This window comes from Macrotis lagotis, chromosome 2, assembly GCF_037893015.1.
Source record: "Macrotis lagotis isolate mMagLag1 chromosome 2, bilby.v1.9.chrom.fasta, whole genome shotgun sequence".
Lineage (NCBI taxonomy): Eukaryota > Metazoa > Chordata > Mammalia > Peramelemorphia > Peramelidae > Macrotis > Macrotis lagotis.
The window spans coordinates 248,770,404-248,784,085 of NC_133659.1; the positions used below are offsets into that span (position 1 = coordinate 248,770,404).

The 13,682-nt window shown below is 42.0% G+C and overlaps 1 protein-coding gene across 1 annotated transcript in view; it reads left to right on the forward strand.

The window, feature by feature from the left end:
• Positions 1–9,826, forward strand: part of COL2A1 (collagen type II alpha 1 chain) — a 48,602-nt gene extending 38,776 nt beyond the window's left edge. Inside the window, exons 41-54 of the mRNA XM_074225661.1 lie at positions 370–423; positions 1,581–1,742; positions 2,047–2,154; positions 2,607–2,714; positions 3,257–3,310; positions 3,639–3,746; positions 4,079–4,132; positions 4,259–4,366; positions 4,643–4,696; positions 5,329–5,436; positions 5,766–6,054; positions 6,584–6,771; positions 7,061–7,303; positions 8,178–9,826. Coding sequence (XP_074081762.1) covers positions 370–423; positions 1,581–1,742; positions 2,047–2,154; positions 2,607–2,714; positions 3,257–3,310; positions 3,639–3,746; positions 4,079–4,132; positions 4,259–4,366; positions 4,643–4,696; positions 5,329–5,436; positions 5,766–6,054; positions 6,584–6,771; positions 7,061–7,303; positions 8,178–8,324 — 1,785 coding nt within the window. The 3' untranslated portion in view covers positions 8,325–9,826. The remainder of the gene's footprint in view (positions 1–369; positions 424–1,580; positions 1,743–2,046; positions 2,155–2,606; positions 2,715–3,256; positions 3,311–3,638; positions 3,747–4,078; positions 4,133–4,258; positions 4,367–4,642; positions 4,697–5,328; positions 5,437–5,765; positions 6,055–6,583; positions 6,772–7,060; positions 7,304–8,177) is intronic.
• Positions 9,827–13,682: the final 3,856 nt, after the last annotated feature.

The window sequence follows — 13,682 nt, forward strand, 5'->3', positions numbered from 1 at the left end:
CTCCACAAAAGCAGGTTAGCAGTTTCATGATGGGGATTGGGCCTGTGTCCATGAAATAGCTCATGGTATCTTTTGGGAGCCTGCTCTCCCTTACTCTAGACTGCCTTTTCCTTCCTTTGTTCATCCACCCCTTCCCCAGGTGGGTGCAATTTTTGGGGAGCAGGCTGAGAATCAGAGCCCAGTGACTGGGCTCAGTGAGGTGTCTCTAATGGCAGCACTTGGGCCAGCCCCATGGACAGAAAATCTCCCATGTTCTGCCTTCTTCCCTCACAGCCCTGGGACCCCAAGCACAGGAGATTAATTCTCCAAGCTTATTCTAGGAGAGTCTTCCTAGGTCATAAGTTCGATGACTTCTCTTTTCTTACCTAGGGAGCCACTGGATTCCCAGGAGCTGCTGGTCGTGTTGGACCCCCAGGTTCCAATGTGAGTAATTCATCCTGATTGGTTTTTCCCTCTGCTTCCCAGGATGTGTGTGTTGGGGGTGGGGTGGAGTGAGGAGGGTGGTAGGACTGCATAGGCACCATAGATTAGAACAGTTCACCTACATCAGGCAATCAAAGAACTCACACTGAATCACCTTCTCTTTTCCTTTGTGGATATATGAACAGACATAGGAGAATAGAACAAGCAGGAAATATCTTGGTTGTGAAGACCTGCTCCCCTTAGAGCAAAGCCAACCCAACATAAACAGCTGTGGAAAGGAAGAGGAACTGACCCTTAAGTGGGGGGACATTTGTGCCTGATCCTTACCTTCTCCAATAGCTAGGGATAGCTCCCTCTAGAGAGTTTGAGACCAAATTCCCAATATGGAATCTACAAGTTCCTGATTCAGAGAGAAGAGTGGACTTAAGAACAGAGAAAGTTCATTCTTCATGGGTTGGACCAGATAGACCAGACCTGACAGCTTTCCCTAACTCAGATTCTTTGATTTATCAAGTATCTATATTTAAGGACTATGTGAATTTGGGGGAAAAAACCCAACCAACAACACAAGATGTGATCTCCTGCCCATAAAAACTTTTACTATCTAGCCAGAAGACAAGTGCATACAAAAAAGTTCATATATAAAAAAAAACTAATGCTACATAGCAGTAACTGAAAATGTCTCATGTTTTCAGTATTTTCTGATGGTACAAACTTACAGAAGTCCAAGGAGTTTCTAAAGGTGTCTCTTGAGAGAGAGAGAGAGAGAGAGAGAGAGAGAGAGAGAGAGAGAGAGAGAGAGAGAGAGAGAGAGAGCTCCCTCTGATGGACTGAATACTCCTGGCCAATTTCACAGGAGCCATATGATTTTAGGTTGGGTCTTGAGAGGATAGATAGAATTTAGGCAATTAGAATAAAGTCCTAGAGGCAGAAAGTAGACCATTCAAATAAGGGATAGTAGAAAAGAAGGCTGGAAAGCATTTTAGGGCCAGATTACTTTACATTGAGAAATAAGGAAGGCAGGGCTGGTTTTTGCAGGTCTTCTGAGTTTTCTGCTTAGGGAGCTGAAGGTATATTACATTCTTCCAAGGTCACTGATGACTGGAAGTGAGAAATCATGGAGACTTGGTCCTCATTGCCTATGTTTTCTTCTTAAGGGTAATCCTGGCCCCCCTGGTCCTCCTGGAGCTTCTGGAAAAGATGGTCCCAAAGGTGCTAGGGGAGACAGTGGTCCCCCAGGTCGGGCTGGTGATCCTGGGCTTCAAGGGCCTGCTGGAGCCCCTGGTGAGAAAGGAGAACCAGGAGATGATGGTCCCTCAGTAAGTCTTGTGACCTGATTTTCCTCTTTTTTTCTTGAATATGGTCAGTGTTTGACCCCCAAGGACTCAATTCAAATGTTCCTGCTCTGTCACTGACTCACTTCTATAACCAATAAATGGGATAGTTATTGGACTAAAGTGGAAAAGGGGAAGTGGGAGGGAGGATTTTTTTTGAGGGAGAGAAAAGAAAAGAACCATAATATTGGAATGTGTTGAACCCTAGTTCCTTGTGAAGTTATTCTAAGAGGATAGGTGTGGATTTGCTTCCCTGGATCAGCTTTAACTTTATCTCTTCTTCCTCTAGGGTCCTGATGGTCCTCCAGGTCCCCAGGGTCTGGCCGGTCAAAGAGGAATTGTTGGATTGCCTGGTCAACGTGGTGAAAGAGGCTTCCCTGGTCTTCCTGGCCCTTCAGTAAGCATTCATCTCTCTTGGTTATTGAATTAGACAGTAGCCCAGATGTTGGTGTGGAGCACTAACCAGAACCAACCATGTTTCTGGGATCCCATAGAATACGTATCAACCTCTTTCCCTAGATAGAAATTCTTTCCAAGGTTTCTTCCTACTTGTCCCACCTCCAACTGAGGGGATTCCTGATATATCCCTTTATTATCCTTTTCACTGAACTAACCCAAGTTCCAGTGTCTACAATAGAGGGTTGGGGAGAAGAGTGAAGAGAGATAGCTTCTGCTCGGGGCTCAACCATGAAGATTGACTCAGACTGAGACTGGCCTGGCCAACAACAACCCTTGGTTATTAGCTTTCCAGATCTTTTACAGCAATCAAAGTGAAAGACCATAGTCCTCTTGCAGAAAACTATAAGGGAGACTATGAATTCACCATCTATCTTCTTGCCCTTTCTCTAGGGTGAGCCTGGCAAACAGGGAGCTCCCGGAAGTTCTGGAGATCGTGGCCCTCCTGGTCCTGTGGGTCCTCCTGGCTTGACTGGTCCTTCTGGTGAACCTGGGCGTGAAGTAAGCAATGGAGCAACAGGAGAATAATCATGCTGTGGAGAAGGCAGAATTCCAACACTATCTCCTTTCTCTGTTCTAGGGCCCAATTTGTAATAGAAATAGTCATTAGGAGAGGTTATTAGGATAAATTAATTGTTGATTCCTAAGTAGCCAAGACTATAGATGGAATGGGAGGAGTTAGCAGTAGAGGATGACTGAATTGAATAGGACTAAAGAGGAGAGGGTGCACAAGTGCTCAGGATTAAGAGAGAGAAGGATTAAGAAGAAAGAAGGAGGCAAAAGTAAAATGAATGAGAGGAAGAAGGGGAACTTGAAAGTAAACCGACATGCAAGATCCATTCTTGAAAATTTGCTACCTAAATATCCTTGAGTGGGCCTGTGGAAGGACCAGCTCCACTACAAAGAATAGATATATTTCATAAATGTTCTATCAGAGGACATCTCAAACGACAGAGTACCAGGTCTGGGGTAGATAAAACTACAGGAGAGGGGAAAGAGGGGAGAGAGTGACTGGGAGCTCATTTATGTTTTCCTTTACACAGGGAAGTCCTGGTGCTGATGGACCTCCAGGCAGAGATGGTGCAGCAGGAGTCAAGGTGAGTGACTTTCCCATGAGGGTTATAGGAAAACAAGTGCACACAGCTCCTTGCCATCTATAACCACCTCTTAAGTACTTTTCCTCCACTGGGGCTCAAAGTATCTGCTTCTTGGTTGTAGGAGACCAAATTAAACTCAAACCTTGCACTGGTCTTGAGAAAATTGTTATCTCCTTATCTCTTCTGGGAGGAGGTGGGGAATGGGCCCTGGCTCCCCTTTGGCTTGTTTGGGCTGTAACTGATAACAGAGAGTGTCCTTTGAAGAGTCTTGAATTAAGGGAGGGCTTTCACTGTTCAGGACCTGAGTGTGGTTTTTCTCTCCTGGCAGGGTGATCGCGGTGAAACAGGTCCTGCTGGTGGTCCTGGAGCCCCTGGACCCCCTGGCTCTCCTGGACCTGTTGGACCAACAGGCAAACAAGGAGATAGAGGAGAAGCTGTGAGTGTCTTTCTTTCAAAGCATATCTAAGTTTGGCTATGGGGAGCCATCCAGCCACCAGGATGCAGGCATACCAAAGATGGGGACTATATTTATTGATGATATCCTGTCCTGTCCTGTCCTGGATTCTCACTTCTGGTCCTAGGGACCAAGACATCTTTTGGAAGGGTAGGGACTGAAAATTAGTTCTAAGTTACCTCAACTCAGCTGAGTCAAATTGAATGGGCCATGATAAACCTCAGTTCTGATACCTTTGCCCAAAGTCACAGGTGGGAGGTGAGGGAAAAGAATATTCTGACCTCTCTCTGATATTGTTCTGTTTTTCTCCCCAGGGTGCACAAGGACCCATGGGTCCCTCAGGACCAGCTGGAGCAAGGGGAATCCCAGTAAGTGCCTGAGAATCCTGTAATGAGACTTGCCAGGGACAAAATAGGGCCAAGCTTGCCTTTCCCATTTTGCCCTCCTGTCCAACTTTGGCTCACACTCCTTTGTTTGGTCTGTCTGCTTTCTAGGGTCCTCAAGGTCCCCGTGGTGACAAAGGAGAAACTGGAGAGGCTGGTGAGAGAGGACTGAAGGGACATCGTGGTTTTACTGGTCTTCAAGGTCTCCCTGGCCCTCCTGTGAGTACCACTGCTAATGGCTGTCTGCCCAGGGTCCACTTACCTTCTCAGGACCCACTTGGGCTTTTTAATGTCCTATAAAAGTAACCTGGGATCATCCTGGTTCAGACCCAGAGTTTCCTAAAGTTTGGAGGAGAGATAGAAGAAAAGGAGAATTCAGGGGATATTCTTGATGTAGGACACTTACTCTTACCTACCTATTTTGGTTCAAAGAGGGGTGCTCCCCTAACGACAGAGTCCTATCTATGTGCTGACTTCTGATTCTCTCCAATACAGGGTCCTTCTGGAGATCAAGGTGCTTCTGGTCCTGCTGGTCCTTCTGGTCCCCGAGTAAGTAGACTGGGGTTGTGGAGAAGGGGGGGAGAAAATGGGCTCTTTGCCAGATTTGTAACAAAAGAATCTCAAATGAGAAGCTAGATATTGCTGGGATCCTTGGCACATTAGACTCAATTGGATCTTACTTTTTCCCCGATCAGTAAGTGACCATGGTCCCATAAGTGTGTCCCTTTTCTCTACACAGCAGATGCCAATCCTCTGTCACTAAGTACATTCCAATGTTTTTTCCATTTCTAATTCTCTTTTTAACCCTTTGGATAATTATGACATCAAGCTAGATTTAGATAAGGAGGATCTAAGGCTGTGGTGAAGTTAGTTACGAAAAGAAGCCAAATAAGCCTCATTGACACAATTTGGGATACCATTAACCAAGTTTAATTATAACCAAAAAGGATCAAATGGTTAGTGGTTCACCAACTGAACATGAGGTAGTACCTCAGTCCTTTTTAAAAAATACTAATTAAGTATTCATATTATAGTAGGATTATTGATGTGTATGTGTATGTATGTATGTATGTATGTATGTTTGCCTGCCCCAGTTCTTATTATTTGCAGGACAGTCTCTTAGCAATTGGAGTGATATCCAATTTTGAGGCTTCTCACCATTGTTTTTCCTTGGTCTTCAGGGTCCACCTGGCCCAGTGGGCCCTTCTGGCAAAGATGGATCCAATGGAATCCCTGGCCCTATTGGTCCCCCTGGTCCTCGAGGTCGTTCTGGTGAAACTGGTCCTGCTGTAAGTGTCCCATCTCCATCATTATGTTCTAGAATTTATCCCAGGGAGTTTTCTGGAATCATAGCAATCATTGGGTCCTTACTCACCTGCTGCACTAAGTTTCCTGTGGTTTCCTAGGACCTTGGAAGGGCTCAAAGTTGGTGGAGGGCAAAGGTATGAGGAAACAGGGTAAACTAGATCCTGGCCGGTGTCAGCTACCATTCTGTTTTCTGGAGATGAACCCTCTCAGAACTTGGAAGAACACTATTTTCTTCTTTGTCTCTACCTAAAAGGGATGGGCTCAAAGAGAGCTGATTTTTTTCTGTTTGGTTCCTTGTTTTCTATGATAGGGTCCTCCTGGCAACCCTGGACCCCCTGGACCTCCAGGTCCCCCTGGCCCTGGCATCGACATGTCTGCCTTTGCTGGCTTAGGCCAGAGAGAGAAAGGCCCTGACCCCTTGCAATACATGCGAGCTGACGAAGCAGCTGGTAATCTGCGGCAGCATGATGCTGAAGTGGATGCCACCCTTAAGTCCCTCAACAACCAGATTGAAAGCATCCGAAGCCCTGAGGGCTCTCGCAAGAACCCAGCTCGCACTTGCCGAGACCTGAAACTCTGTCATCCTGAGTGGAAGAGTGGTGAGTATGGAAAGCAGGGACCATAGAAACTCAGAAAGGGCCAGGGTCAAATTTTATGGCCCTGAGGTTGCTATAGATCACTCAAAAGTTCCAGAGTTCCACTAAGCCCCAGGTATCTTGTTCTTGCCCCACCTGCAGGACTTCAGTAGACCCTGTTCCAACAGTCAGGACCTCCTCTTATGTGATCCTCTGCATGCTAATCTCTGCTGGGGTCAATTTGGTGGAAGATTAGAATCCAAACAGTTCAATTACTCCTCCTAGGTCACACCAACATTTTTTTCTCCATGACTTACTTTGAATTCTTTCTCATGTACCCTACTTGCCTTCCTTTCTCTGCATCCACCAGCATCCACTTTTTCTTTACTTGCCCTGACCTCCTCATTCTTGCTTTATTCTCTACCTTCTCCTTATGGTCTCTGTGGCCCCTACCTAGTTAGCTTCAGTCTAACTATTTCTGTCCCATGCTCACTGTAGTATTGCAAACTGCTCTGAGATCAGGTCTGATGCCAGCAGCCATCTTTTCTTGCAGGAGACTACTGGATTGACCCCAACCAGGGCTGTACCTTGGATGCTATGAAAGTTTTCTGCAACATGGAGACTGGCGAGACCTGTGTCTACCCCAACCCATCCAATGTCCCCAAGAAAAACTGGTGGAGCAACAAGGGCAAGGAAAAGAAACACATCTGGTTTGGAGAAACCATCAATGGTGGCTTCCATGTGAGTGCCTCCCAACTCTTTTGAGATGATTCATCAGAATTTTTATTCCCCTTACTCCCCTAGAAGTTTATTTTCTCATTTGTTTTGACCTTCCATTGGTCTAGGCTTAACAGCCAGGGAAAGGCAGGAATGATTGTCTTCAATTAAGAAAACCATCACTGGAGCTCAGACCTTCAAGACACCTGTTCTACCCAATGTCTCCTTTATCCTGAAACCTGAATACCCTTTCCCATACCCCAAAACTTCCATGATATGATGAGCCTCCTGACACTGATTTCTATCCTAACAGTTCAGCTATGGAGATGACAACCTGGCCCCCAATACTGCCAATATCCAGATGACCTTCCTACGCTTGTTGTCCACTGAGGGTTCCCAGAACATCACCTACCACTGTAAGAACAGCATTGCCTATTTGGATGAGGCAACTGGTAACCTCAAGAAGGCCTTGCTGATCCAGGGCTCTAATGACGTTGAGATCCGGGCTGAAGGCAACAGCAGATTCACATACAGCGTACTGAAGGATGGCTGCACGGTGAGGGTCCCCCAAATAAACAGAGTCAGATTGGTCCTCAGATCCTCCTTTAAGGATCCTCTTTCCATTGGAATAGAAGCAAAAGGTCTAAGGCTAAGTCTGGAGTAATGAAGGGAATTGACCTCAGATAAACTGTATGTAATTCAAAGTTCTTAACCAAGCTATCAGATATACTTTTGAGATACATGAGCACATATCAGATGTGCTTAGAATAAAAAGCACAGGGGCAGGAAATGTCTGACCTGTGGGCAGTATGACGTCCATGAAATCATTTGGTCTGGCATTGCCATGGCAACTGTAGGTGAGACTTGAAATTCAGTAAATCCAGGAGCTTTTTAGGGGTGAATTATTAAATGTTTGACCAAATATAACAGGCTAATTTTAAATTGATAATTTTGTATCCAAATGGCCCTTGACAGAAAAAAAAGTTTCCTCACCCCTGGAATAACATATAGGAAAAAAAAGGTATGATGGAAGGTTGGGAGAGATCCTCTATATTCTTCTACTTTTAATGCCTTTCACTTTTTTCAGAGGAACTAAGGATTTACATACAACTAGTGCTAAGGTTCTAAAGGTCTTCCTAGCCTAAAAGAGAGTCTAATTAAGAGATAAATGAACCCCACTTTCTGGGATCATTAAGTCTTAAATGAGACAAAAGAGAACTGGAGCAAGCAGGTGGGAGAAGAGTCTCCTCCTTGAAGACAGGGAATTTAAATGTAGAAGGCTTTCAACAAGCTAGAAAGGGGGGGGGGAGGGGGAGGGTTTGGATTTGACTAATCCCTGCCTAGAACAAAGAAGTCTTTCTATTGGAACCTTTTACTCAGAGAGCAATTAACACATCCACTAAACTTTATCTTTCCCTCCTCTCTTCCAGAAACACAATGGTAAGTGGGGCAAGACAGTTATCGAGTACAGATCACAGAAGACCTCCCGTCTCCCCATCATTGACATTGCACCCATGGACATTGGGGGAGCTGATCAGGAATTTGGTGTGGACATCGGCCCTGTCTGCTTCTTGTAAAAACCCAAACCCAGAAACAATCCAACACAATATGTACCAAAACCCGAAGGACCTGAGTACTTTACAATCTCCAGTCACTCTAGGACTTCTGCACTGAATGGCTGACCCCAATGGATGCCCATTCGTCCACATGCTTACATTTTGGACATTTTCCCCCCCTCCTATTCCAAGAGGCCAGAACTGGGCAGACCTCAAAGTAAAACCTCGGTGATCTATTTATTTATTGTCTTCCTGTAAGACCTTTTGGTCAAGGCAGAGGCGGGAAACTAACTGGTGTGAGCTAAAGCCCCCCAAGTGGCTGCCCCCAGCCAAACATGAACCCTTCAGGTGCCGGGCAGATGCAGGAGTTGTGTGTATCATACACAATGGTGCTATTCTGTGTCAAACACCTCTGTATTTTTTAAAACCTCAACTGATATAAAAAAAACCTTGTTGGAAAGTACAAGTTGATCTGAGCTTTGTTCTTTTATATTCCTTCAATCTCTCTCTCTGGAGGGATGGCCAACCAACAGTCTTTCTAACCTAAGACCTGCCCCACCTAAGTCTTGTGTAGTAGGTTTTTGTTTTTCAACCAAGATGAAGGAAAATGAGGACATACCAGCCTCATGCTTCCCTTGTTTAAGCTACCTCACACTAAAATGAAGCCTGTTTCTTCTTGTCAATCTTGGAGCCAAACAGAACCCAGTAGCAGAAATATACATTTAAATGGGATTTGGGAAGAGCCCTGTTTTGAGGATGACAGCATGGAACCCCCAAATTCTGGGTTTTCCCTCCTGGGGAAAGTTTAGGGGGAAAGGAGTGACAATTACAGCTTGTGCTTTGGGGATAAGAACCAAGTGTGGGCTACTGACCCCTGGGTAGGAAACATCAGGGAAACTTCTAAGAGAAGGGCAAGGATGGATGCAGGAAAGAAGCCAGGGGCAGTAGATGCTTAAGATACAAGTGAAGAATAGACTTTGGTAAGAGGTAGGAGTCCCTGCCTCTCCATTTCTGTTTTCCCCAGCCAGGCTTATGGATCAAACCCTATCCTCTCTCCTTGGCCTTTCCTCACCATCAAGGTGCTCCTTGCTTTCCAATGACATTTTGGGGGGGTTAACTAGAGAATAAAAATTGTCGGCCCTGGGGGTAAAGAGGGAGGCAAGGCAATCTCAGAAGAGCCGGGACCAAGGACTCTGCACTATTTTGTAAAATAAATTTCTAAAGATATTTGACAATGCCAATTTTAAGTGTCCTAGACTAGAGATCCTCAAACACACATATAACACCCTCTCCATGGATAGTTCTTGTCCTATCTCTGCCCTTTCTCCATTCCTTCTCCCTACTCTCTTCCTCTACAGTTAAAAAGTAGACCAATTTTCTTTTAAAAATAAAAACAAAAAGACACCTTTGTTGGATTTGTTTGTGTATTAATTTCCACTCTATGATGTAATCTTTGTTGAATGTTTATCTTACCTGGGATATTCCATGACAAATCAAATAAGACAAATAAAAAATGTTCATTAAAAACCAATAAATAAATGGCTCTTATTTTATGATAACCCACTGGCAACAAAGGCATCTAAATAAGAGGAGGGGTAGGACCCCTAAAAATAACCTATGGGGAAAACAAAAAACAAAAAGTCTTAATTGGGTCAGGAAAGCCCATATTGGACTAAACCAGACAAATTACAGAATTTCATGACCTCCTCCCCTACCATACTTCCAACAATCTGTCATATCTATTTCAGAATCAAGCTCAGAACCAATTAAAGACCATGCATTTTACCAATGAGAAGTGGCCACAATTGGTATTTGAGCCTAGGTCATACGATCCTAGTTTGTTGTCATTCTCTCATCTCAGGGGAAAAGGTGATTCATTTCAACACCCATCCTAGTCTGTGGTCCCCTTGATTGAATTCCTAGTTGCCTAGTACAAGAAAGAACAACTGATAACTCTTCCATGTGGGGCTGAGGAGTAAAACAGAGGATAAAATGAACAATCATTCACCAAGAAACATTTATTAATAGTCTCCTATTGGGCTAGACAGTGTACTAAGTGCTGGGTTATAAAGAAGGAAAAATATAGTCCTGACTCTCAGAGAGTTCACAGTCTAGTAGAAGAGGCAATATGCTAAAAATTACATACCAACAAAGTATAGAATAAATTTAAATCTACCAGCAGAGGGAAGACTCTAGAATTAAGAGGGATTTAAGAAGAGTTCTTAGAAGCTGGAATTTTTGCTGAGACTTGAAGGAAGCCAGGAAAACCAAGAGGCAGAGATGAGGAATAAGAGCCTTTCCTGGCATGGGGGACAGTCAGTGAAAATCTCAAAGATGGAGTGCCTTTTGAAGGACTGGATGTAGGAGATGAAAAAGAATGAGAAATCATGGATGATACATAAGTTGGATATGTGGATACTGACCACAAAAATATGTACAACTACTTATTCTATGCAACTATGGTGCTATGGATAGCATGTTAGACTGGGAACCAGAAGACTTGCATTCAAATTTTACTTGACACTTGATAGTTGTTAACCATAATCAAATTACTTATTTCTTTATGCTTCAGTTTCCTGGTCTGTAAAATGAGGGGATTGATCCAGATGGTTTCTGAGGTCCTTTCTATCTCTAACTATGATTCTATGGTAGTTCATTGGATAGAGTGCTGCACCCTGGAGATAGAAAGACTTAGCTTCCAAAAGTTCATATCTGGCCTCAGACACTTACTATATGATCCTCAGCAAGTTACTTAATTTTGTTTGCCTCACTTCCTCATCTATAAAATGAACTGCAGAAGGAAATGGAAAACCACTCCAATACCTTTGCAAAAAGAACCCCAAATGGTGATACAGAATCAGAAGTGACTGAAACAACTGAACAACAACAATAAAGTTTTCCTACAAATTTCCCATAGAATATCATCCTCCTTCAATATTCTAGAAGCATCCTAGACAAAAACTTCTGCCTCTATAGAAGTGAAAACCATCATTACAAAATCTCTTAGAAATCTTAAGAAGATTTTTCCTCTATTGGAGAAATTTTGGGACCTAGATCAAGAAGTTTTCTTGGATGCAAAAATAGAGGAAAAAAAATTTTTAAGCTTCAAGAATGATAAGTTCTGGAAGCAGTCAAAATGGTAGAGCAATACTATTTTTGCTTAACTCATATTACACACCTCTTTTCCAACAACCTAGAAATGTGCTATCTTGGATTTGGATAAAGATAGTCAAGAAAAAACTTGAGAATTACAACCTGGGAAGATAGAGAGGTGTACAGATATTGGAATGGTAGCTGAAAATGTGCAGGCTCCTAGGCAGAATTGTGAAAAGAGCAGAAGGACATAAAAAGATCAAAGTTCAAGTCAAACTTCCCTTTACCCTAAGTGCAGCAAACTCAACAGTAACAAAACAAAGTCAATAAACAGAATGGAAGAATAAACAAACAAAAAACTTGACCATCAAAAGTTCTTATGTTGACAGAGAAGTTCAAGACTCAAACACTTGAAAACATCTTCAAGTAAAACTTCCAAAAAAAGGTACAGATTGGACACAAGCCCTACAAAAATTTTTAATGGCTACAAATATATTTTAGATCCAAATAAATATGGGAGAAGAAATACTGAAAAAGGATGAGTCATTCAAGAAAATTATGAAAAGAAAACAACTTGGGAAAAGAGGTGCAAACAATTTAAGAAAATAATTCTTTAAAAACTAGAAATAGTCAAATTGAAGCTAATAACTCCATGAGACATCAAGAAATAATAAAAAATGGAAGAAAATGTGAACTAACTCAATGGGAAAAAACAACTATTTTGGAGGAGAGATAATTTAAGAATTATTGAAATGTATCTCCTGAATCACCTGAAAGCCAAGAAAAGCAACAAAAAGAACTTATACATCAAATTTCAAGAAAGTATAAAGGAAAACTATCTTAGAACCAAAGGATAAAATAGAAATGGAAAGCATTCATTTGATAGCTCCTGAAATAAATACTAAATTGTAAACTTCTAGGAATTTTGTAACCTAAATCTACAATTTTCACATCAAGGAAAAGCTACTGCAAGCAGTCAGAAACAGTTTAAATACCCAGTTACCATAATCAGGACCACACAAGGTTTAATAGCTACCACTTTCAAAAAAAAGGAAGGCTTGGAATGTGATATTCTGGAAGACAAATTATCTAAGATTACAACCAAGAATACTCTATCCATAAAAAATATAATATTATATAAGGAAAATGGATATTTAATGAAATAGAGAACTTTCAAAAATTTCTGATGAAAAGATCAGAGCTAAATAGGAAAATTGATATTTAAACCCAGGACTCAAGAGAAGCATAAAAAAAAAGGCAAACATAAGGGAGAAATCATAAAAGATTAAACAAGATTAAACTGTTTAGTTTCATCTCCTAAGATTTAAACTGTAAACATGTTTACAGTGAGAGGATACATGAAACCTTTCAGAACATTATAATCACTAAAGCTCTTAAAGGAAGTCTAATTAATTAGACAGAGGACTTGGATATGATTCTGTTTATATTCAGTACCAATGACCTCAAAAGAATGGAAGGATAGGGAAGAGGAATACATTGGGAGAGGGAGAAGAGGGCAGAAGAATAGGGAAAAATACCTTACATATTGGCATGTGAGGAAAAGTTCATACATGGAACAGGAAACAGAACAGGATTGGACCCTGAAACACTTTTATCAGAACTGTTTCAAGGAGGAAAGGATAAACATGCACACATAGTTGAGTATAAGAACTCACCTTATCCAATAAAGAAAAGGAATAAACTAGGGAATAAATAAAGTAGGGAAAGGGGTTAAAATTAAGAGTGAGAAGAATGTATATGTATAGATCAGATATATATATATATATATATATATATATATATATATGTGACTATGTACGTATATGTCCTCTTTTCCCCACTTTTTTAGCCTTATAATATATACATATATATATATATATATATATATATATATATATATATATATATATCATTCCAAGTACTCTTCAATCAAGTGACATTGGTCTTCTTATACTTCTCAGTTCCTGCCATTATCACTGACTCTTTCCTAAGGCTAGAATGCACTCTCTCCTTAACTCTATCTCTTCATTTCTTTGATTTCTTTCATGTCCCAGGTAAATATGATCTTCTTCTGGAAGCCTTTCCCATCTCTTTTCATTCTAGTACTTTCCAACTGTTGATTATTTCAGTCTGTTTATTCTTTATTATTAGGTTTTGTTTTGTTTTTTTGCAAGGCAAACGGGGTTAAGTGGCTTGCCCAAGGCCACACAGCTAGGTAATTATTAAGTGTCTGAGACCAGATTTGAACCCAGGTACTCCTGACTCCGAGGCCGGTGCTTTATACAC